The sequence below is a fragment of the Brienomyrus brachyistius genome, chromosome 3, assembly GCF_023856365.1.
Source record: "Brienomyrus brachyistius isolate T26 chromosome 3, BBRACH_0.4, whole genome shotgun sequence".
Classification (NCBI taxonomy): domain Eukaryota; kingdom Metazoa; phylum Chordata; class Actinopteri; order Osteoglossiformes; family Mormyridae; genus Brienomyrus; species Brienomyrus brachyistius.
In genome coordinates this window covers 11272204-11298129 of record NC_064535.1, presented here as the reverse complement: position 1 = coordinate 11298129, position 25926 = coordinate 11272204, and the positions used below count along the sequence as shown (strand labels likewise).

Sequence of the window (25926 nt, the reverse complement as noted above, 5' to 3'; positions counted from 1 at the left end):
TCTGCCAGTCATGGGCCTTAAGCCAACAACCATCTGGTAATTGAAATATTTCTTGCAGCCCTACAGTACTTTCATTTATTCATTTAAATGTGGCAGGTTTAATTTTTTCATTAAATACTAACAAAAGCTAAAATATTTTGTCAAGGCCTAATCAAAATTCAGTAAAAAAGTAGATTTTTGGTACAACCATCTGGTATAACCATCTGATAATTGAAATATTTCTTGCAGCCCTACAGTACTTTAATTTATTCATTTAAATGTGGCAGGTTTAATTTTTTCATTAAATACTAACAAAAGCTAAAATATTTTTTCAAGGCATAATCAACTTCAGTAAAAAGTAGATTTTTGGTTAAAAACCAGCATATGCAGTAGATACCGAGAATGATGATGAAGGAAATCTTATTTGTCTTATCCGTCTAAATGTTTCTGGTTAAGCATTATTTATACATTCCCACGTACTCTGTATGTTCTTGATTGTGTGTGTTTATGTTTTAAATGTTTCTAAAGAATCCTTGCCAAAGACACTGAGGACATGGAGCTGAAACAGGGACGGCTATTGGACTCCTACTTTTCGATGCAAAAAGCCATTAGAGTTCAGCTCGATGTGCTCTTGGATGTTCAGCATATTCTTGTACCTGAAGAGGTGTAGTGCATTCTTTTATTAAGATTGATACACAGATACACCCTAAACGGTCACCATGGAGCACATGAATTGCATTTTCTATGTTTACAATTGTTCATATTAGTTTTAAACTAAATGTATTGTTTGTGTGTAGGAAAATAATTTTAGGAACCTTTAACCTTACAGATTTTATTGTGTATCGTGTCAATGACCGTTGTTAATCTAAGTAGGCATAAATCTGTATAAAATGAGAGAACATAAATGGAACCTTTACGTAACTGAGAAACATATTACCTGAAGCACTGAGTCTTGAACCCGCAAATAACCATATTAATGTTTAAATTTTGTTATGAACAACTAGTTTTATATGCAAGATATTAACAAATATTTTTACAAATAATATAATTTCACAATTCATTATTAAGCATTGATACTAGCAGAGTTTTTCTGATTCAGAATTCTTTCTTTGTCCATGTATTACGGAAACTTATTTTTTCTCAGAATAAAAAATATACCTGCTTCAAATGTAATAGCCTAGATGTGCCAACAGGTGGCACTCATGTCACATTATATTGCTTTTAATCTGAACAGTTAAACATGGTTTGAGAAATAAGTGTAATACTGAGAATGGACTTTACAGTTCAAATTAAGAGTCTCCATTGTATTATATTATATTGAGGTTATATTAAGGCTTTAATTTATGAAACGATTGTGTATTTTTTTTCTCTGTTATTCTCAAAGACAGCAAGTCTACACCATTTAAACAAAAACAGCATTATCACTAATACAGGCCTTGTATAAATACCATATATTCCTGGTTAATTTCATTGACTCTTCATTAAACAAAAATAATTAATAGATAATTATAGAATGAAATTATGGCAATTGGGTTTAAAAATCCATTAAAATATCAGTTTAGCTTAAGAAGGACTCATTAATGTACTGTAAGTAGATATAGGAAGAAGCAATGCTTTCTGTTCTGTATTTCTTGTCAGACTCAAGCCGTCAGCCTACCTGTCACGAGAAGACTGACACGCTACAGACTGGCGCTGGCAGACTTGGCTCTGGAAATGCTGGAACTGGTCTGCACAGAAGAGATGAAACAAGCCCATTTTTGGGAAAGGAAAGGCTCCATTGAGAGGACAGTTGAGGAATTTGTACGGATGACGCCAGACTTAACAGCTGTGCAACAGGTGAACTTTTATGCAGGGTTTAAAGCACAACATGTGGTGGTGTTGGTGCATAAACAGAACCTTTTTACCAAATGGAAAAAACCTAAAATGGTTTGTTTTATTTGTTAATTAAGCATATTAATTTTACAATAAATAAAGTAAGCTCTGCTATATGTGACAATTGCAATATCTGTGACATTTGCAAGTGATTGATCTGTATTCTCCTTCCTGTAGGAATGGCTCAACACAAGCAAGAGTCTAGGACAGGTGGCCCTGATGCAGCTAGAAGCTGTAACAAGCAGTTGTACAGAGAGTGTGGAATCCAGAGCCAGGGCCCTGTGCATGCTGGGAAGGTGTCTGAGGTTGCTGGCTGTCCAGAGGGACCCCCTGTACCTTGCTACCCAGTGGAACATCGAATTGGTGGTAAAAAACCATTGGCTAATTTAAATGGAAGCATAATGATAAGGATTTGTAGCTTCTTAAATTGAGAGGAGCCAATACTTCAAGTAATATTGAATATGTTAAGTTTATTGATTATCTTTTGTCATAAATAGTTAATTCGGTATGTGTCAAGTTGGATACAGGCAGTCCCTAGAGTTCAAACAACATCTGTTCCCTGAGTCTGTCTTTAAGTTGAATTTGTGGGTGAGTCAGCAACAATAAAAGTAACATATATATGGCACTATTGTACCTTTAGCTGATGAATCGCTGGAGCCATGCAATGTTTTCATGAGCATCACAAAATGTGTGAGTTCATTATTACAAATCAATGTACTTGCCCTGAATCTTATATATAAGAGGCTTTATGGTATTCATTCGTAAGTACAATGTGTTGTACGTATGTTGGAATTTCTTAAGCCACAGACTGCCTGTAGTATATATGAGAATTATATGAAAATTATGTATGTGACTACAGAGTACTTCCTTTTTTGTTATTGAAGGAAATATTACCTGCCAAAGTTTGAGACAGTACTAAAGACATTGCAACTTTAAATCTAATCAGGTCTCAGTCAGTCCGATATTCTAGTTAACCTACAAACATTTGAAATTAGCCTCCTGCATTTCATTTGATGTTTCGTGACTATAATTACATTTGAAACAGGCCAACCTTTAAGACTTTGATGTAACGAACTGGAAGAGCAGAAATTGAATTTCCTTTTCATAACGCTTTGAAATATCACCTATCGAAACACTTCTTACAAATGTCTATCTTCTGATTTATTGGGCTTATCTTCAGAACATGCCATTAAGTTTCTAAAAGTCATTATGCAGTATTAGCTAAATATTTTTGCAAGAATTTTTGAAAATCAATAGAAACTGCTACTGTAAAAAGGAAGGGAAAGCCAGTGCAGTAAATGAAAGGGTAAATTAAATGAAAAGCTAGCTATATGGTTATATGGTTAGAGTTATATGGCTATATACAAAACATATATAGGGAATGGACAAATAACATGAGATATGAAAACATGAAAAGGGACTTTGAAATAAATCCGAATTACAAACACTACTGCAAAGGTGAGTCATATCTGGTTTAATACCAGTTAGCAGTATGTGACAGCTATGAAAGAGGTCTGACAGTCAGCACTTTGATATGTGAGTTTTCAAAGCAGTATGAGGCAACGAACAATTTCAAAGAGGCCAAAGAGTCAACGCTCAAATTGCAGGTGCATCAGTCACAAAAGATGCAACATTACTTAGTATGTATATGGAATCTCAAAAATGATGCCAACTTACGCCAAAAAACAAATTGCATTGCCAAAGAGCAGCAGTGGCACAAATTGGTTCACAAATTGAACCTCATTGACACAGATGACCACTTAACTGGATAATTGCTGAACACCACAAAACTTCGGCCTCAACATTTACCATTGGCATGGCCTACACACACGCACGGAGCCCCTGAAGGGACCTTGGTAAAAAATGTAAATGATCTTGCTTTCAAATGATGGTAAATGATGGTAAGTCTTGCGCACGAGATACTTTCACGTACGCTCGCAGAAGTATTTAATTTTTTTGCACAGGTCCCTTCGCTGCTCCGTACATATATGTATGCTTATGCCTTATATTTTATGTTTTATTTTTAATGTGGACTTTTGCATTAAACAATATGTCCATTATATACAACTGAATACCGAAATTCTCCACGGCCATCCAATGTTCAATTGTGAGTAGGAGAAAAACAGAATGGAGATGAAACAAGAAGATGGTGAAGAAGAAGAAATGGAAGATCTGCAAGGAAGTGCCGTGAGGCCAGTTAATATGAAGCGGAGACAGTACTCATCCAAGACTGCAAAGCTGCAGGTTTTTAATACCACATATTTATAATGCCTTTCTCCTATTTAATGTTATTTAATGTCTTTCTCAATATTGCGTATGTAAACAAAATACTTGAAATTTTTATTTGAAAAAAAGAGAATAGTAAATATATGGAATTTGTTGTGAAGTGTGAAACAGTTATCAGTGAGTTCCTCTATGCCCAAGTGAGATGATCACTGTAAGGATTTATTGTGTCTTTCAGCAAAGGCACAATGCGGCCCAGAAACTGTTGGCCCAAGCGAATGAAACTCTTGCCCAGGCCATCGGTTTGTCACTCCAGCATAAGTTTACCCACATCCTGACAGATGCCAGCCTTAATATGCTCGAATGTTATGGACAGTTCGACTCAAACTTAGCTGGTCAATACCTGGCTCTATATCAGGTAAGGTGATATGTATACTAGTCATGGGTGAGTGTGGATGTGTTTTCCAAGTGGATGTATGTCTGTTCTTCTAGATCTATGTCTTGAATGAGTATGGATGTGTTTCTTATGAATGTGTGTTCTTCTAGATCCATGTCTTGAATGAGTATGGATGTGTTTCCTATGAATGTGTGTTCTTCTAGATCCATGTCTTGAATGAGTATGGATGTGTTTCCTATGTATGTCTGTTCTTCTAGATCAGAGTTTCTCAAACGAGTGCTCGCAGATCCAAAGATGGTCCACGTTTTTGCTGCCTCCCAGTTCCCTGCAAGACAGACCACATTTTTGCTTCTGCTAGGTCCAAAGCCATTTGGGAGTCACGGAGGAATGGGTTGAGAAATACGGTTATAGATTCATGTATTTGTATCTTCAGCAGCTCTTTACCTACTTTTCCTCAGAGTTGCCGCTCTTCATCTATGATGAATGATGCGCTGAGAGCAGCCTGTGCCGATGTAGACGCCTCCCAGCTTGCTGCCTTGCTTAACGTGCAGCGTAACCTGCTAGCAACAAAGGAAGAAGGGCCGAGTACCTTGCTGAGAAGTACTGAAGAGATCTTACAAGAACTGTCAAAGGTAGCGCATTGGGACCTCATCCGAAGTTCCAGATTTTAAACATCAACTCATTAACCAGCATTAAACAAACACGTTTGTTGTACAGGTTTACAGAGACCTGAGTATCAGCCCTGAATTTTTTTCTATCTTGAAAGAGCTGCCATCTAATTGTAAGATCCTGCTGCTCCAGCACACAGATGATAGGTGGGCCTAAGCTGTTTTTATTTATAATTATTGTAAGCAAGCCAGTTAGTTCTAAATAAAATGCAGGAATTATATGCATTTGGTGCTTAAAGTAATGTTACTGTAGTATAATCAGTTTTCATACATTATCAGCATTTCTTTCAGTTTCATAGGGTAGATTAATGTATCAAGATATAGGTGGATGCTTTGTGGTATTGTGTATAGCATTGTACCCAAAATGTTAACATTTATCTGTTTGAAATGGAATATAATTCAAGTATTTTATAGAAAAGTATTATTGTTTTTGATGTATTCACCAGTTCTGCCGTACTAATCTGATTTCATAACTATTTGCAACCTGCCATCCTTCAATGATTTTGCTTTTCTTAGATTTGTTTGCTAGTGTGGTGTTGACCTAATGGTGTACAGTGATAAATCTGAAATGATGTTAACTGTCACCACAGATCAGTGCTTTATGGAGCTTTTTTTGATAAAGCAATGGCAACAAGCCAGAGACAAAAGGGGGCTCATCTCTCCGGTAAGTAATTGGTAGGATTTTTATTCATTGTAAACAGAATGAGTGTTGTAATACATATAAACATTAGTATGAGTTGTGTTAGTTTTAATTCTCATTTACATTGACATTTTTATTTGACCAGATTTTCAAATTAGCGCGTTGCTGTCTATCGACAAAAAGGCGTCAATAAGTAATATTGGATTAAATGATAAACTAAAGACATCCTAACTGCACAGCGAAATCCCTTAAGGAATTCTTAAAATACATAACTAAAATAGCTATTAAAGGAAATGTAGTCAAACTGTCGCAAGGAAGAAGAATAAAAGTTTAACGCATAGAGTGTTTTTGATGACTCAGAAAGTTTTCAGGACTTGTATTTGTCCTTTAAAGAGTTTTCCCTGGGACTCACAAATTCACTCATCATTTTGGCTCAACAGATCAGGCCAAATGAAGTGAGCTTTTTTATGAGAATGAATGATGAAATGGACAAAGAGAATATGCAGTGGGAGAAGGGGCTTTAGGGTCTCTCACAGCTGTTTACACTCATTACAGGTACACTGGTATGCACAAAGGTGGCAAAGGCCAACGTTGCTCCAGAGGACTTCTCCAGGATCTTGGAAAATGCCAGCTCCTTCAAACAGGAGAATATGAAGAATCTGCTGAAGGACAAAAATCTGCACACGGTGCCCAAAAACTCTGTAGTTATCCTTAATGTTTTATTTATCTATTTGCCTTGGCTTAGCGAATGATTAATCGTGTTTCGAACTCAAGATGTACTAATTGCTCAGATTTTTACACAGCCGTTAAATGTCTTGAATTGAGTTCTCTTTATTCTTATCAATATTTTGTACTGGAAAAATCAATGGGAGTTACTAACTAGAGGTCTAAGGTATCCAAAGCAGTAATGAAAATGAAACACAAATGGAATAACCATTGATTGGAGCAAAAGTACATAATTAGAATGGCTGAAATTGTGAAAAGAAGCTTTTCAATGGGCCTCATTTTTCTCCATGCTGCTTTTCGCATATGGTGTATATACAATTAAGTAAATATTGAAGGTGAAGAAAGAGAAATAGAGATGGAAAAGTCATATTGCAAGTTAGGAAGCCAGTGTTATGTTTGCTCCACGAAAAAGTTCATTCCAAACCAATTATAGGTTTTCAGATTAAGTCCATCTAAAAGGCTTATGTGTTATTAAATGCTATGTCAATACTTCTAATGTTTTCTTTTTCGTTCTTTTTGTCTGTGCAAAGATCAATATGGAAAAAAATGCTTTTAATTTCAATTCTATTGTGCAAGCGATGGAGAATTACTTGCATCCCATTGTCTCTCAGTTTGATTCATGTTTTGGGTAAGTCAATGACAAATGATTTACGACTTGCTATTAATTACATTTTTGAGGTGATGTCTTTCAGTGTTAGTAAACATACCTTACGTTTTTTCCATCACAGTTTGTAAGTTTCATTTCATTGTCAATTAATGGATTAGAAACATTACGTATAAGACTATAGTGACAATTCGCGAGTCACTGGACTTTGTCCTGGTGTGTAGTTAATAATGCTGACTGAATAGTGTTTTGAGGGGAGAAACTCTTCCATACTTTAACTGGTGCGACTTTTCATGCGTTGTCAATGTGAGGACATGGTCTGTTTTTGGGTATATTTGTGAGGAATCTTAAACCAAGACTGTCACTTTCATGACATTAATCATACAGTAGACAAAGCTAAGGTGCCACTAAGACTTGTGCATCCATTTTGTTCTCTCATTGTTTTTTAATTTTCTGCAATTGACACATTCACAATTTCCAATAATTTACTTTAGAAAGCTGACAGATGTCTGCTGATTCTATTCTTTCTCTCTTAGAACAAGGCATGGCACTGTTCATACTTCCATTGTGGATTCTGCCAAGACCAAAGCCAAGGAGGAGAAATCACTATCAAATAAAGACCCTCCTGGTTTGTACCATTCAGGTCATCCTGTGTTTTCTGGTTTTATTGGGCAAGAAGTGATCAATGTGCTGATCAGAAAGGATTGATATTTTTATAAATGTTTCTTTCATACTCTTTACGTTCTATTTTCATTTTTTGGGTTATGCATGGGTTAGGCTTTAAGGGTCGAAAGTTGCATTTTTCAGAATTTGCTAGTGGAATGAAACAATTTTCAGAATTTCCTAGTGAGATTGAACTATTTTAAAACGTCTTGCCTAGTGCTTCTGGGAATAGTATTCAATGGGCAACTGTATTAGAACCCATGCGTTTATGGTGGGGACTGTGTGTATGTAAGGTACCTGTGTAAATGGATAAAGCATCAATTAAGCAACTGAATGTAAATGTCTAGTGTTATCGCTGAGTGTTTCTATGCATCAGGCTCTCCAGCAGAATGTGGGGAGTGTGTGATTCTGCTGGCAGACAGGAACCTGATGGAGCTTCCCTTAGAGGCGCTCAGTGTCCTGCAGAGGCGTGGGATCCGCTCCGTTAGCCGGGATTTCTCCCTGCAGCTGTTCCATAGCCGTCTGCAGAATCATCAGACTGGTAAATAGGAGTCAGTTTATAAAATAAGGCTGTATCTTATATACATATATACACCGTGCTCACAGAAAGTCTTGGGATGATTGCTTGGTTCAGTAAAAATATTGCAAATTGATTGGGTTTATAAATGTGTTCACATTAAAAACAAACTGTACTTTTAAGTAAAACATTAATTTCAAGTAGTAATAAACTGAAAGCCAAATTATAGCTCTAAAAGTGTTGTTCAGCAATCTCTCTGGGTGCTTTTTAATTCGTATCACCTTTGCAATACTAGTAAAGACCAGACATTTGTGTTTAGTATCCCTTTGGGAGCCAAAGACTACAATTGCAATTAATAGCACAATGGCAAGAACAGACCTGAATGAGTCGGCCAAAACAAATATGACAATAAAAAGAAAATGTCTGGTTGGAAGATATGTGCAGATATGTTTAACATTTTTTGTCAATGGACTTTTGTTATGAAATCAATATATTTGCAACATTTTTACAGACAAGCGTCCCAACATTTTGTGCACTCAGTGGGATGAATACTTTTTATAGGCACTGCACGTTCGCCCTTTCTTTGGTTTTAAGCCCTCATGTGGAAAATTAGATGGGCACATTCAGCCAAGCTTCAGACACAGGTGAGACCAAGTATTTAGGAGGTTAAGGGGCCTTTTTAAGCAAAATGTATGGCAGAGCCTTGAAGTCCCAGCAATGAGATGATTCACTACCCACCATGCAAGTTGACAGCATACTGCGGCTACCCTTAAGGGCATATAGTTGCTAACATTGTCATAATACCTGACAGCCTCAGGCCTGTAGCTGGAATCACCTAAAGGAGGGAAATAAGCTTTTGGCTGGACACAAAGCAGCTGGTATATGGAGCTCAGGGTTGTATGAGTGTGAGTCATGAACTGCTATCTGGTGTTTCTCACCCTTCTGACAAGGTGATCACTGTAATTGAAATTAATTCTTTCCTTTTGTTCTTGCTGTCCTTGTGCCTTGTGGATTGATTGCACTGGCCTGGTTTTCTATCAATGCTGTGATGGACTGCCTCATAGCCACATTTAATACACATTTTGTAAAATGTTGCACTTATATGATAGTTTTGTTAATTATTTTAAGATATTTTGACTGAATAGTATTGTCAATGTTTCTGCCAACTAGACTAAGACCCTTTATTAGATAAAATATTGCCCAGAGCATAAGAATTTCAACTTTAGAACCTATATTTTAACTTGTGCCTGGTTGCCTCGGTCATCATGTCACATTTTAATAGAGATTAAAAGCTGGTAAGAAGGATTTTGTTCTGTGGTTGTCGATACATGTTTCCCTCTAGTAAAATTACAGTTACACTTGTTTAAAGTTGAATATTTGTGGTTTTATATTTACGCCATGAAATTAAGAGGCTTTATTTATTTATTTTGGTTAAACCTCCTCTTTAAAATTCAAACAGCCAGACTACCTTTTTATAAAACGAATGCCTCTTAAATAAATTTAATTTATTGTAATTTGCTTCTTTCTGGAAATAATATCCAGGTCTAATTCTGTTCATAATTTGCTTAAATCTAGTTTGCGCCCCCGTTGTAACCACTGACAGCATTAATTTAAATGAAATATAAGTATTAAGAATAAAAATATAACATCACATATTTTTCCTTTTTTGTTCCATATTTAACTATTTTAAAAAAATCATAAACTGCAGAGAAAAGTAAAAATATTCTTATGCTTATCCTGGTCAGAACAGTGCGAGTGACCTTGGGGTACAAAGTTGGTAAACCCCAGACAGGAGCACACAGACACATTAGCATGCACAGTAATATTCAATGGGCAATTTAGAGACACCAGTTAGCCTACAGTAACTGCATGTCTTTGGACTGCAGGTGGAAACTGAATTACCTGGAGAAAAACCATACAGAACAAGGAGAATATGCAGACTCCACACACTGAGAACAGAGATTCCAACCCCTAATGTTAAACGTATAAGGTTACCGTGCTGCCCCTTTAAATATCGTATAGTTGTTTTTAGCAGTATGGTACTGGTCATTAATGCATTCATTTTATTTTGTCTTTATGGGGGAGATTTCTCCATTACTATTGGCTGAGGTGGCTACATTCTATATTCATTCTGTTCAACATTCTATATTTGACTGTCATTGAAATGCCTAACCTTCAGTTACGCTAATAATTCTGCATCTGTTACAGTTGAAAGTGCTGGCAAAAAGGAAGTCAAAGGTGGGAAGGCAGTGAAAGGGACAGGGGAACAAGGCAAACCCATCAAAGCGGTGAGCAGAATAAAGGACCCTGGCAGTAATAGATAGTTGATGTATATTGATGTTTATGCCTTTTAAACTGAGTTTGTAATTTACCTCCTATTCTCATTGTTTCAAAGTTCTACTGACGAATATGTTATTTATAATAATAGGGACCCTTTGTATTTCAAGTTATATTCCTTTTGTCTGTCACTATCACTTTTTTTGTAGTTAAATGTCTGTATTTTATTATGTAATGCATTATTTATCAACTATTTTCCTTTATTATATTACAAAGGTGCCTGTAAATCGCGTTTTACCACCAGACGCCATTCCTGTAGACACTCACAACATTAAATGTATCCTTTTGTCTCAAATTAATTAAAAAATATATTTTGAAGCTTCAAAACAGAAGGAAAAGTGTTTAATTTAGGTACTTTATTATAATATAAAAATTCTTAAACCTCTGACCATGCTTAGAAAATTGAAGTAATTTATTAAACAAACGGTCTGTGTTTGACGTTACCAACATGTGTGTGGTAATATTCAGCTGTGGGTCATTCATTATGTTTTGTTTCATTCCAAATAAAGAATGTTTAAGTTGAACTGGATTCAGAAGAAAAGGTTACATTTGCAGGATGTTAAACCTGTGCTGCTTTATTGCAGAGATTGTGGGCAGTTCCTGTTGCCACCTCCTGCATAGCTATAATAAGACATAATCCCTTGTGTTGCATGTCATGTTTTCTGACGGTCTCCTTTTTGACCATGGAAACCAATGGTATTACAATCCTGCAATGATGACATTTCCCTTGACACCCTTGTGTAGATGTTGTGGATCCATACAATGAAGCTGGATATTTGGGTGAACTTTTATTTTGTATTTATGTTTTTTTTTATCCCAGTGAGGCTTTAGGAGCCAAATTATCTGTAAATTATATAAGTCTGGGAGAGCCTAACCAAACTGTGCTGTTACCTGACTCAGACAAACAGTACAACAGAAATGAAAAGTGATATGACAGTAAGATATTTTAGAATTTATTGATTCTCCTCTGTTGGTGTTGGTATATCTGTCAGTTAGTGGCAGATCTAACTGGTCGCTTTTGTTTGATTTCAGATTTCAGTTTCCTGCGGATATGTTTCAGAGTGAATTTCTCTGGTAAAGTTTCTGCGTGTCCTTGTCCTCATTTTGCCTCCTCAGACTCTAACATTGTTAGTGCTTCTTTGTTTTCTTCTTAGGGTGTAGTAGCCCAGTGGAAAGAATGAGGCAGATACTGGAGAAGCACAACCACCAGTATACCTCCCTCTGGCAGGGGTTCACTGGTTTACATCACACACCAAGGTCAGAGTGATGCAAACTGCGGGAAGACTTTTTTTTTTTTACAGAATACTAGTCACAGTTTGTAGATGTGCAGTACTTCAGAAGAAAATGTACAGCAGAAGGGATTTGATTGTTTGCCTGCACTGCATCCGTTGTTGGACTGGTCATGTGGGTATTCACAGATTTGCTGAGCTACACTGCAATGTAACAAATGTGTCACATTTCATTGTTTTGGCAGTCTTGCTGAATTTGAGCAGTGTCTGATTAACTGCAGTGCTTTCATCTTCAATGGAACGGAGAATTTTCTATCCTATATTCCACCTTCCAAGCTTGTTGCCCTCAATATTTCAGGTATGTTAAAACATAATTTTATGGCTCTTTTTGATGTGATATGGCTGAACTTATTCGTGTAATACTGTATATTCATGTATTCCGTGTTACTAATACTGTATATACATTTTATAAGCATAAAAATCCGTCCATCCTCCAGCCATCTATTCCGGTCAGTATAGTTTGGGGGCCTGGATCGTATCCCAGACTGCACAGGGCCTAAGGTCCATTGTGGGGTACATCTGCAGGAGGGAATGCATGCAACACTGCATAAACAGGAATCTGTCTGTCCTTGATATGATAATTCTCCAGTTGCTGCCTGAATTGACAAGGTCAAAAATATTCATCATAATTCATAATTCAAAAGCAGACAACAACTCAAAGTGTCAGTGTCTTTTGCATTATTGAAGGAAGCCATATAACCATGCATTTCTGTGTTAGGGACACAAGAAGAATCTCATACTTTTGAAAGTTGAAGTACATACAAAAAAACCTTTATATCACCAGATCAAAATGTGTGTGGTTAGAGCACTGTAGGAGGGCAAAGCTTAAAAAGTACATACATAAAAGCTGTAAATGTGAACTAACAACAATTTTCAGCTGTGTAATGTTATTTCATATTGTCCTATTGAATTGCATAAAGTCACTGACAGAATGGATATTGCTTAATTGAATGAAGATGAAACACAATCCGAAATGGATGATATTGTGTATAATAACTATTTTGGCACATTGTAGTGTGAAGATCTGCTACATTGGTAGGAAAAGCAGTATTTGTAATGAGAAAATGAGGGCTTGTGTATGCTGTTACACACAAGTACCATATTTCTTCCAGAGTGCAAGATGGCCGTCCTCCTTGATCTAGCGCACAGCTCAGTGAGTAAACTCAGACAGTCCAAGATAGATTCTCAAAAGAGGTAAATGCACTTTTTAATGTACTACATTTGTTTGTAAATCCAGAAATCTATCAGAAATCTATGCAAAAGAAGCTAATCAAATTTATATGTATGAGTATAATGTGTATGCATTACTATGCACCTTATGGCAGTGTGTATAGTGCTTGGTGTTTTGGACAAAATTATCCATGATGTATTTGTTTTTAGTTTTTGTGGCAGATAAATTGTTGTCCATTATGAAATTTGACGTCATACTGTTTTCTGCACATAATACCGCTTGTGATTTTTTTTTTTTTTTACAGTGCGAGGCAGCTGACACTGGAAAGCCCCGTAGAGACAGCAGTACTCCTCAGTCTCAGTGGGGTTCACTGCATTATGCTCAATCAGTGGCACACCACCATTCAGAGGAATGTGCACAACATGGATATTATTCTGGAGAGTAAGTATTCAAAACATTCATTGACTGTGTAGTCTTCGTGTAAAACTGTCTAATAAAACTGATGAATACCACACAACAGTACCAAGCAAAGATTGTGTAATGGACCCCACAAAGATGCAATCATAAAAGTAAAAATGCCAAAAGTCTTGTAGTTTGGTTCCTTATGGTTAAGGTTGCGGCTGGATAGGGGTCAAGGTCTCCATGTTGCGATTTTAATTTTCCCATACAAATGAATGGAGAATCCCCACAAAGATATAATTACAAACCTGTGTGTGTGTGTGTGTGTGTGTGTGTGTGTGTGTGTGTGTGTGTATGCATGTTCTACTTTTGCTGTAGACCTTTTGAAGACTGGAATGACTTCAGGCCAGACAGTCCATGATCTTAGAAGACCTGAAGCCCAAAATTTTTCCACTGATGGAAGTACGGTACCTACAGATCACAGAGGTAGAGAACATGAACAGAATGTTCTTTTGTTCAAACTGAATCTCTCGATTCCGCATGGACACATTCCTTGAGAGACACAGGTTAAAATAATTCCCAGGTTTCTTATACCTTCCTGAACTTTCTGTTTCTTTCAGTATATTAGCTCTGATGATTTTTTGATTTATTTTTTTTTGCTTACATTGCGCGAATGGACATAAAAAATGTTTCCATGTTGCCCAAAGTTCGGGTTCTGTTATGAAATCTGATTGATTTGAATGAAAATAATTCTTGATTGTTTGCTTGTCTTGCAGCTGCCATGTCGTCAGAGCTTCCTGAAATGTGTAAGGAGGGTAGTGGCACCTCCAAAGTTCAGAATAATGTCTCTGTTTCTCCCTGGGCTTTCAACTATGTCGTCTACGGGCTACCAAATTTAGTGGTAACATGACACACTTTTTATCTATATCATACATTTATTACATTTACACACATAAATTGTAACTTTTTCCAATTCACTTTCTAATTACTTATTTATCATATTGAAAAATATTGTGCTTTTATGTTATTTTACAATTTCCATATCCATCTCAATGAGGTAACCTACGTTTAATTTCGATGTTTCATCATTGACCAGTTATCTGTGTTATTTAAACAAAAAATGACTAATGCTTACAGATGTCAACAGGCTGTTAGAAAGCTAAAGTCACACTCGATCCAATATCTGTTTGAAGCAGACCATTTTACAGCTCTTCTGTGAAACACCTTAATGCCACTGACTAAGCAAACTAATCCAATGGCTGTGAACATGTTTGGCAATTGAAATATAAATGTTTTGTGATTTTGTTTTGTGACTACATGTGATTTCAACATCCATCCATCCATACATGCATGCATTTTTTATACCTGCCTTGTCAGTTCATACTAGCTCCTTATACAAATGTTCTCTGATTCAGCAAGTGTAATGTAAGATTCCAAAATTATGCTAAAATTTCATAATATGACCTCCTGTGAGAATGTTTCAGATAAAAGCATAAAAAGGTGCACTTATATATATATATATAATATTATATATATGTCTCCAAGCATTTTTGGTGTGAAACTTATATGAAGGTTACGGCTCTTGTAGCATGGAAATAAACTGCAAAAAATAATCATGTGCTGTATTAATTACACATATATTATGGGCCCAATTTATTTTTTATATCTGCATGTTAACACATGCCAACTGCTGCAAGCAATGAATCATGCTTCAACTGCATAAACATTGTATTACACTAAATGTGCAGGATCAAAGAGGTAACCGGCTTTGTGCCTCATCCGTAGCTAACAAATTTAGGGAGGTTCAAACTTGTTGTTGTATGTGGCTAGGCTAATATACAGCTTGTGCAGTACACAAAAATACAATGCAGATTTATTACTCATCACTGAGATCAGAGGAGAATTGCTAAACTAATTGAAGCTTGTAAAAATATAAAGAAGTGCACAGAATGAAGTGGCTCTGGAGGCAAAACTGGGTCCTACCTGTACTACCTAGGTGTACCTAACACAGTGGGTCCTACCTGTACCATCTAGGTGTACTTAATACGGTGGGTCCTACCTGTATTACCTAGGTATACCTAATACAATGGGTCCTACCTGTACTACCTAGGTGTACCTAACACAGTGGGTCCTACCTGTACCATTTAGGTATACCTAATACAGTGGGTCCTACCTGTGGCATCTAGGTGTACTTAATATGGTCGGTCCTACCTGTATTACCTAGGTATACCTAATACAGTGGGTTCTACCTGTACTACCTAGATCTACCTAAAACAGTCAGTCCTACCTGTATTAGCTAGGTGTACCAAATACAGTGGCTATTGAATATATACACACATAAGAAACTTCTGTGCAACAATACGTTTATGTCACCTGAATATCTATGCTTGTATTTACACTGAGGTAGTAGTTCAAGTGATAATGGATTATCATTTACAATTATAACATGTCGTTTCACTTGGTATTGACAAAAACTAACTGATTTGCGTATTTAAAAATAGTGAATGACTTGCTCTAATTTTGAAATTTGAGAACATGCATAAAAATGTAATTATGCATAAGCTGTTAATCCCCCATGCTCAAATGTTTGCTGTTATATTTGCCCGACTTTTAATCAAAGGATTCCAAATTGGTAGACGATTTCCTCTTCAGAAACTTGGCTTCTGGTGATGGAATAATATGCCCACTTGCCAAGGGCTGGCTCAAACTGATTAATTTATTAATATTTGATGAAAAGTACTTACTAAAGTGTCCCAATTTGACATTTTTTTATTGAAGGCTGCAATAAGAAGCATAACCAGCTTGGGCTTGGCCCGTGTGATGATGAAGCTGACCGCGGTAATGAAGGTAAAGCCCTAAACATGATGAAGTGATGAATTCTGTGCCTGACCATGTGCAATAAATTATGATTCATAAGATATTTAAGAATTCATTACATGTGCCAGAGGCATAAAGAGTAATTCCCTGGCCAAACTTCAATTTAATAAGTGGACCTGTTGGAGAAGACAGTAGCACGATTTCACGTGCCCCATCTTGCTCTCCATTCAAGATACAGACATGTACAGTAAGTGAAATGGTCCATTATTTGCTATTTGCATAAGCACATGTTCATCGGCATGCTTCTTTTCCCACGTTACACATTGTACTCCCTTAAAGGCATATGCACGAATATATACCACGAAGAGCCAAACAATTATGATCACCCACAGATGACGCGAACGACGGTTTTCTGAACAACTGTGCTAGTCAATATCAGGGATATATTAGGCAATGAGATGGATGCAGGACAAATGGGCAAGCATACAGATCTGAGTGATGTGGACAGGCGACAAATCGTCATCGACATGGTTTGCGTGGTGCTCCTGGTTAGTGGTGGTGAGTACCTACTGAAAGTGGTCAGAGGAAGGAAAAACCACAAACTGGCAACAGACTGTAGGGCGGACTGTTACATTAATGCATGGGGGCAACAGAGGGTGTCCCATCTGGTACAGAGTGACAGAAAGGCTACTGTGACACAACGGACACAAAGATAGGGATGGTGCAGTGGTTAGCACTGCTGCCTCACACCTCTGGGACCAGGGTTTGAGCCTCTACCAAACACTCAATTTTTGCCTCTGTGTGTGCCCTGTCTCGGGCTGTTCCCTGCACCTGTAACCTCTGGGATAGGGTGTGGACCCTCCGCAACCCTGAATAGTTTCGGAAAATGTATGGACAAAATAACTGTCGCAGCACACAGTATGTCACACGCTGGTGAGGACAGGTATCAGAATCAGTCACTGTTCTCACACTGCCTAGGCTGGGGGGTTCGATTCCTCGTTCTGCCTGGGTGGAGTTTGTATGTTCTCATGGCTTTCCTTCAGGTACTCTGGTTCCTGTGGTAGAAAAACTATACCAATTGCATTTAAGTGAATTGCAGTCTTTAAATTATACAAGTGTGTGCCCTGCAATGAACTGGCATCCACAGACCCAATCCCAAGAAGCCACATACTAGACACATACTACAGGCAATTTTTTGTGACACTATTCAGCCTAACTGCATGTATTTCAACTGTTGGAGGCAGTCTGCACAACACAGGGAGAAACTCCAGACAGATGAAGCAGAGGTGGGATTCAAACCCCCAGCTGACTGGCAGAGGCATCACTAGGCTGAAGTACTCAGGCCTGAAGCACTCAGGTGTTTTAACAGCCATGCTGAGAATCGGTGCTCAGTCCCAGACGTCTTAAGATCCCTAGAAAGGGTGGGCTGAACCGCCCTAGTGAAGCTGTCAGGTAGTCTAAGTTCTCAGGAACTTTGCGGAACTGCTCAGTAGAGCCAACCTGTTATACTTATTGTTATACCTGTTATACTTAGACCCAACCTGTTATACAGGAAGCCCTATTGGAAACTTCTGGTGAATCAGACTTTCATACATCCATCCATTTTCCAAACCGCTTATCCTACTGGGTCGCGGGGGGTCCGGAGCCTATCCCGGAAGCAATGGGCACGAGGCAGGGAACAACCCAGGATGGGGGGCCAGCCCATCGCAGGGCACATTCACACACCATTCACTCACACATGCACACCTATGGGCAATTTAGCAACTCCAATTAGCCTCAGCATGTTTTTGGACTGTGGGGGGAAACTGGAGTACCCAGAGGAAACCCCACGACGACATGGGGAGAACATGCAAACTCCACACACATGTGACCCAGGCGGAGACTCGAACCCGGGTCCCAGAGGTGTGAGGCAACAGTGCTAACCACTGCACCACCATGCCGCCCCCAGACTTTCATACATCATGAGTTAATTATTTATTATTGCATTATTAATTAATGCCATTTTCTCACAAACATTTCAGAAAATGAATTCAAGATATTTTGTTATGGGTTTGTTATGTTTTGTGTTTTTCTTATTTGTCCAGTAGGTGACAGAAAGGTACTTTTGCTTTAAAAAATTAACTAAATGAATCTAATATGCTTAAATATATGTCAGGAACCTCTTCTTTTTAGAGCAGTGCTTCCCAACACAATCCTCTGGGACCCCCAGACAGTCCATGTTTTTGCTCCCTCCCAGCTCCCTGCCAGATAGTCCATGTTTTTGCTCCCTCACAGCTCTCTGCCCGACAGTCCACGTTTTTGCTCCCTCCCAGCTCTCTGCCAGACAGTCCATGTTTTTTTTCCCTCCCAGCTCCCTGCCAGACAGTCCACGTTTTTGCTCCCTCCCAGCTCTCTGCCAGACAGTCCATGTTTTTTTTCCCTCCCAGCTCCCTGCCAGACAGTCCATGTTTTTGCTCCCTCACAGCTCTCTGCCTGACAGTCCACGTTTTTGCTCCCTCCCAGCTCCCTGCCAGACAGTCCACATTTTGTCTGGTGATTCCTGACAGCTGGGTTGAGAAACACTGATTTAGAGTACTTCAATTGTGACTTTCCTTTTAATTATCCTTCATGGAACACCTAAATTGCTGTTAGACCCAACCTGTTATACATATTACCCATTATTATAGAATGCATGTTTCTGAACTATTTTAAAGCCTAATCAGTGTTCATGTCTAAATGCTCACACTTTTTTGTTGCACATTTTTTATAAAATTATCTCTTTATTGTTCATTCAGCGCAATTTTCCCAGAAGCCTCAGTCATTAAAATTCAGTTCAGCAAGCTTTACTTCTACTTATGAAACCTGAGTAAAACAAAAAACATAAATCTGTAAGCTTCCTTGCAATGTTTTATTTGTGTGGGTTTGTGCACATGTGCATGGCGATGGTCACAAAGTTACCCTCAATATACAATGCGTATGTTACTTACCGCGTGTTTTTCCTAAATGTTGAGTTATTTATTTGAATATTACAAACCAAGATGTGTAGGTTTAATTTTCTCCACATATTTAATTCATCCTACAAAGCTTACTAGGGAGAGAATTACTATTCATACTGGTATGCTAATGTTGCACGCTGCACACAGTTTACTCATGTAAAATGTCCAGGATTTAACTCCTCCATTCAGTTTGGACTAGGAACCAAAAACATTCCAATGCTGTGAAAATTAATGGTTTCTTCAAAAGGAAAAGGAGCGAGACGGAAAAAAAAAAACTTTATGCCATTTCCTATTGCTGCAGTTAAACCTCAAAGTCTTCTATCTCTCATTATTGTCCAAGATGACCATCATTGGGGCAGAGTTATATTTGGGGATTAAGCAAGAACTCCCTGTGCATTTTTTTTTCTTAAGGTAAAATAGTCATTTAATTACAGCTGCGGTTTCAGAATTAGTCATTTTAATATGCTACACAAGAAGTTTCTGGATGTTTGATGCCCCATCCTGAGCACTGCCTTTTGCTCCCTTTAGTCTGACCAGCAATTAAAGGTACTAACTTTATTTTGCCCACTTACTTCTCCTCTTTTGTAGCTGGAATGTTCAGAAATTCTGAAACTTTTAATTGGATACCCTTTGACTGGGAGAAGACATGGTGCTGTCCACACAGATGAGAGAGCTGGTTGGTGAACATGGTGGCCTGTATGGTTACTACATTGGGCAGACTTTGTTCTCAGGTACGGGAAGTTGAACAAAAGAGCCACAGTCGCTGGACTTGCTGCCCATCTGCGTGGCATCCTCTGCCGTGGGGATCCGGGCTGCGATGGCGGATATCTCTCCTGTATTGTTTTCACCAGTCCCGCCCCCTCTGTCCATGGTTTGGTTAGGGTTCGGCTCCAAGGTGTTTCCATTGCATTTAAACAGCTGAATAAGACACGTCCGGAACTGTGGAGGATACGGACCAGTGCAGGTTAGTCAACAACAATAACTGTATTGAAAGCACCAAACATTGAGAACCATAAATCATAGAGTAACATTGTAGTGCAGTATTGATAAAAGATACTGTTAGCATTGATTATGGTGTTTCCTGCAAACAGTAAATACAAATCTTCAACAAAAATATTTCACTTAAGAATTTCTACTCGTTACCAGCATACTGAATCTACAACTGAATGCAGTTAAAATAAAAAATTTAGCTCATCTGAAGTGGTCATTTTATTTAGCATGCCTCTTCGCTAATACGGTCAGTCTGCTTCTACAAACAGTGATTTGTGTAGCCGCAAATGAATGCATACAGCAGTAAACACAGGGTCAATAGGACTGGCTAAATATTTTAACAACAACCCTCCTGGGAATTAAAAGAAAGAAAAATATCCAGTCAAGGATATTCTACAGCTAAAAACACAAAAACTGGGTTGTGCCTAATAAAGTGGCCACCGAGTACAGTAATTTCAGATCTTGTATGGTTTTTGCACCAACATAATTTACACACAATTTTCTTTGGGAGCCTATGACTTTTACAGAGTAATGTACTGTATAAACAGCTACACCCCTTCTTCTGGTACGTGAACAGCATAAGATTGCAATTTTTTTAAGACTCTTGCTTTGCTCATTAGTCAGGAAAAATGACTTGGAATTGTTGAAGTCCATTTCTCTAAATGCAGTTGAATCCTGCTTGCACTCAAACGTCATTTACAGCTGAAGATAGACTACTTGCAGTATGAGCAATAATCATTGATTTTTATCATTTCCACTGAAAACTGAACCTAAAAGTTCATACTATAGCAGATAGAAGTTTTGAAAGCCTGGAAGTTCAAAGACAAGGTAATAGTTGTTGTCTTGCTAGCAGAATATTAGAGAATATTGAGAGACAATTTATAACCAGAAGAGGGAGAAAAATGAGCATTGCTTTCATGTTTCTTACTCCTCTCACTGCAAGTGTTAGAAGATTGTCCAGTTTGTGCATCAACCATTTAAGATGCGTATTCAAATTAAATGTCCACACTTTGATAATTTACCATATTACCTTCCTCTGTCATTAAAATTTGGTCTATCATGAACAGAAGATGGAAACAATGTTGATCTTTAAAACATGAATGAAACAAAACACATTTTCTCAAGTATAAAATTATTAATGAAATTATGTTCACCTGCTTTCCTTATTCTCAAATACAGATACATTAAGCCATTGTTTCTCTGCACTGGGATATAAATGTTCAGCATTGTGCACCTGGTTATGACTTTCAAGGAATGACAAGTTCCAAAATGTCATACTATTGCCCCTTGTCCTGTCATTCTGTAGTCAGAACCATCCTTCCAGAAATCGTACCTTTCATGCCATGATACAAAATTAAAAAGTGTTCCATGTACTTAACTTGCATTAATAAATAGATCAAATAGATAATTCAATGTGTACAATGTGAATTAACTCTATTTAAAATATTATTTTATTGTTCACTTATATTAATCTAATTTTTATTCATACAATAACTAGTATGTGTATTAAGAGAAATATTGATGTAGTTTAATAGCTTGTTCTTACACTACAGTTGCAAAAGTCAGTGATCATTAAATCTTTAATCCAGAAGATTAATTTTCATTCAGCAATTTAAAATCATTATAATTTTAAGTTCTTAGGAGCTGTATTTTCATCAGTCAGTGTAACTCAGCAGACCTCTGTTTCACGTGGTGGTTTAATATTGATGGATTTTACTACAACCTTGGAGAATAAATTTGTGTTCCATTATGGGCTCTGGGTAATTGCAAAGCATGTAAGACATTTACTTCTGAAATAAAGACAAATGTATAGAAAGGGGCTGGATGTCCAGAAAGACACTGTTTGGATGTCAGAGTAAAAGTACTATTTTTTTCAGAAAAAAAAACAATGCTGGCTCAGAGCAGGCAGATTTTGAAACATTAATTCTTAGAGAATTTAATTATATAAAAATACACATATATACCACACATCCTACCAAGGTCATGTACCTTTCATCAGTTACATTCTGTAAAGGATTCTTATTATTTTTAAAACTAACTTTATCAATGTTGTCCTAAGAGTATTTAAGGTGTTCATGTCCTGACGGGATAATGTATTTGTAGCCTACGCATTTAGCAAGACATACATTTTCCAGTGAAACACAGCTGTATAAATGGCTGACTCTAATTCGATGAACACTCACTAAAAAGTGTGTCCTTGTATAAAAACTGGGTGACGATGCTGGGGTATGTAAGCACCCAATGTTCACGAAGCAGGATAAAACCCTGAGGAATGACATGACAAAGGAAAGGAGGTCACCTGTTTGTTCATGAAGATGTAGATGACTGGGTTGTAGACGGCGGCTGTTTTGGCAAAGAATGCAGGGACTGCAGCAAGACGGGGGTCGAGATGGAGGGTGGGACAGGCCGTAACCACGATCGAGAAGGCGGCATAAGGTGTCCAGCCAACCATGAAGGCTACGATCATCACCACGACCATGCGTGTCACTTGTCGATCTGGCTTCCTTGCATTCCCCAGTCTGCCGTGAGCATTAGACACCTTTAAAATGAGACATGAGTTATCTGCAGAAATGGTGCCAATCAGACCTGACAGGTTATGCCATGTGGATGTCAAATGAGGCTTCTAACATCACAATTTAATCCACAACTTATCATAGACTAGGTGAGCCTGCTTTCTTTGCCACCTTAACATACACTGCCAATCTTATGGTTTACTGCTCCAATACTACATGTAAATCATTGTTGAGATTTTGCATGACCATTTTATACAACGTCTTGTTTTTTGATTTTAATTTACTGTTCTAGTTTTCATTGTATGTGTGACAACGAAGCTCGAGAACTTAACATGTCTTTATTTAGAACTTACCTTCCTCAGTTTTCTCATTAGCTTCCCGTAGGAGACAAAGATCACGCCAAGAGGCATGATGAAGCATGTTGTGAAGAAAGCGATAATGTAGGTGTGATCTGAATAATCTCCAGAATACCTAGAAGAATAAAGCAATGAGAGGAACGAAATATTTCTTACAGCATCTGACTTTTCATCTTTTTCAGTTTTTCATCTTTAAACAAAGCACCTGCCTACCAAAATGTAACTAAGGCAGACATACATTAAAATGTGAAAGAGTTCATTTTTTTCCTAAAAGTATATTGATGAATGCAGGAATGAGTCTGTGTCTTTATGGACCTAAAGTGTATCTTTATATTAAATGAATCTTCTCCCTCCCAGTTCAGCATATGTAATCAAGGTGATGGCTCCGTCAGACTGATATAATAATGAATCATGGGGAAAATCTCCTTAGAACATAAATTTGAATGGAAAGTGTTCATTTATCCATCCATCTTCCAAGCACTTATCCTGGTCAGGGCCAAGGGGACGTGTGGCTCCTATACCAGGGAACACCGGCGACCAGGCAATGCAAACACTGGATGACATGCCAGTCTGTCACAGGGCACATACATGCAATCACATTGGATGGGCACGTTCTTCCTGTGCTACAGGAGAGTGCATTTCAGCCTCTGATGTATCATTAGTATGTCTAACAGAATATTGCTCTTTAAAAAGTGAAGACACACCAATAGCCAATAATAGTGGTAATGGTGCTACACATATCTTTGAAATGAACATATTATTTAGTCAATGTATGTATAGAATAGGAATTTGCTAAAATTGACATTAGAAGGCTAGATATATCGTAGCTGTGTATATCACTGCTTATCATATCGTTTCATTCGAGTAAATTGAGGTAGCGGCGGCAGGGAAAGCTTGGAATAATTAACATAAGACTAACAGGTTCACCATTAATAGGGTCTGTAAGATGTTCTAAGTCTCACCAGTTGGGTTCACAGGTGGTACCAATTTTGCTAACAGTGTAGCTGCTCCAGCCAAGTACAGGGGGAATGGTCCAGATGAAGGAGAACATCCAGACAAATAAGAGACCCAGTGCAGCGTGTCTCCGTCTCAGGCGAACATTCCCCAGTGGACGGCAGATTACAAAGAACCGTTCAAAGGCCAGTACAGCCAGGGACCACAAAGCCACTATTCCTATTGAGGGAGAGAATGTATCAGACAGCATAGAGAGAAGACATCATTACATAGGATTGTGCCGCTGTCTTACTTTATTACCTTTACTTACCGTTACTAGATAAGATCATAATCATTCTTGCTGACTTGTGCAACATACAAAATTTAACAATGGGATAGTCACCATAATGGTATTTTGTGCACAAACCAGAGCATCCATCCTACATTGAAAATCTAATTATGTTATTTCCCCGCATATTTAATGTGGCAAATACACAGAAATAACTGTATTGTTCTCTCCCAATACGGTTTAGTTTCTACTCAAGTTGGGTCAACGGAGCTTTAGTTATAAATTATATAAGCTATACACTTCAATATTCAATAAATAAGTTGCCATTAATTTTTTTTTGCCATAAAGTCATTATAATGGGCAAAGATATTTTCTGACATTTGACATGATAAACAATTACCAATTAGCACAAGGGCTTTGCAAAAGTTGAGCAAAAGTTGAGTTAATAAATAAATACTTTAAATACGTTTTTAATTAATTAATTCAGTTAACAATTGCCATAACTGCATAGCCGATAACTTCACAGCGTAATACATTTTATACAAATAGGCGACGTGTTTTGAGTTATGTTGATCTAGAACTTCATGGTGTCCCACTAGTTTTTATTTCAGCTTGTATTCTTATTGTCCTGTATACTTTGTCAACTATATTAATGTAATAATTACCTCTTAATTGTATAAAGCACATTTTCGCCTGAAAATTTTTATTTATGGAGATGACACTTATGTTCCACAAAAGTTCACCAGAGAGGTATAAAAGCACGTAATGCTCATATTACACCAAGCAAAATCGCGTAAATCTGCAAACTAAAAGCCGACCTAGTCCAACTGATATCAAATGCAAAACAATTAAACGTTTCTTACCGAAAAACGTGACCGCGAATCCTTCGACAACGCAAGCAGACTTTCCCAAGAAGAAATAGCCATTCGCGTTGGTAAGAAAACTTAAGGTCCCACCGATAAGTGATACGAGAAAATCCGCGACAGAGAGATTAACAATGATGTAATTCAGAGGCTGCCTTAATTGTTTGAACTTAAAGGTAACCAGTATTACAGTGAAATTTTCAGACAAAGATAACGAGGTGACAATAAACATCAGCGCTGCCAATAATTTGAAGTTCCAAGGAGCGACGGATGTAAGCGGACCAGCAAAGGGATCATGCGGCGTTACTCTCTCCTCCGTGTGCGAAACACCGTTCACCGCAATGCCAAACGTATCCATTGTTAGAGAAGTGCTGGGATTTCGACAAAAAAGTAAAAAATTCCCTTATACTTAATAGCCGAAGTTATTACTAGTAATTGCTGTATCGAATCAATAGTAAAATTACTCTTCAGCAAATGTTATTGCTCAGATACACTTTCCGATTTTCAGATCGCGCAGGAAATTCATTTACTTGGAATATTTAATAATAATTAATTGGCGTGGTAACTTAGAAAAAAGTTAAATTAAGCATATCCATTGAATTGTGCATAAACCAATGAGGATATACACTAAAGCTGTATTTTTTCCTGTTAGGGTTAAAGCGTTTAAGAATTATCTCATGGGTGACGGAGAAACCGTGAACAAAT

General features: G+C 37.6%; 2 protein-coding genes across 5 annotated transcripts in view; one reads left to right on the top strand and one right to left on the bottom strand.

The window, feature by feature from the left end:
* The window catches only part of LOC125739356 (cilia- and flagella-associated protein 46), a 47901-nt gene extending 32853 nt beyond the window's left edge, over positions 1-15048 (top strand). For all 4 annotated transcript variants that reach the window (XM_049009386.1, XM_049009387.1, XM_049009385.1 and 1 more), the window contains 21 exons: positions 508-643; positions 1618-1815; positions 2029-2217; positions 3967-4095; positions 4313-4492; positions 4930-5103; positions 5189-5286; positions 5730-5803; positions 6335-6480; positions 7036-7133; positions 7646-7737; positions 8149-8313; positions 10498-10577; positions 10843-10903; positions 11371-11406; positions 11781-11883; positions 12101-12213; positions 13028-13109; positions 13391-13527; positions 13864-13971; positions 14262-15048. In XM_049009386.1, the coding sequence (XP_048865343.1) occupies positions 508-643; positions 1618-1815; positions 2029-2217; positions 3967-4095; positions 4313-4492; positions 4930-5103; positions 5189-5286; positions 5730-5803; positions 6335-6480; positions 7036-7133; positions 7646-7737; positions 8149-8313; positions 10498-10577; positions 10843-10903; positions 11371-11406; positions 11781-11883; positions 12101-12213; positions 13028-13109; positions 13391-13527; positions 13864-13971; positions 14262-14395 (2533 nt within the window). In that variant the 3' untranslated portion in view covers positions 14396-15048. The remainder of the gene's footprint in view (positions 1-507; positions 644-1617; positions 1816-2028; positions 2218-3966; positions 4096-4312; positions 4493-4929; positions 5104-5188; positions 5287-5729; positions 5804-6334; positions 6481-7035; positions 7134-7645; positions 7738-8148; positions 8314-10497; positions 10578-10842; positions 10904-11370; positions 11407-11780; positions 11884-12100; positions 12214-13027; positions 13110-13390; positions 13528-13863; positions 13972-14261) is intronic.
* Positions 15049-19864: 4816 nt separating this feature from the next.
* On the bottom strand, positions 19865-25579 carry valopa (vertebrate ancient long opsin a). Its single transcript, XM_049008245.1, has 5 exons — positions 25222-25579; positions 24099-24309; positions 23134-23251; positions 22567-22806; positions 19865-20216 (listed from the first exon to the last, which is right to left on the bottom strand). The coding sequence occupies exons 1-5, from the start codon at positions 25577-25579 to the stop codon at positions 19983-19985; spliced, it is 1161 nt and encodes a 386-aa protein (XP_048864202.1). The 3' UTR covers positions 19865-19982.
* Positions 25580-25926: the final 347 nt, after the last annotated feature.

Coding starts and splice junctions, on each gene's coding strand:
- valopa (XM_049008245.1), bottom strand. CDS start 25,579: ATGGATACGTTTGGCATTGCGGTGAACGGTGTTTCGCACACGGAGGAG. Junction 23,252..24,098: donor ACCACCTGTGAACCCAACTG/GTGAGACTTAGA, acceptor TTATTCTTCTAG/GTATTCTGGAGATTATTCAG. Junction 22,807..23,133: donor TAATGAGAAAACTGAGGAAG/GTAAGTTCTAAA, acceptor CTCATTTTAAAG/GTGTCTAATGCTCACGGCAG.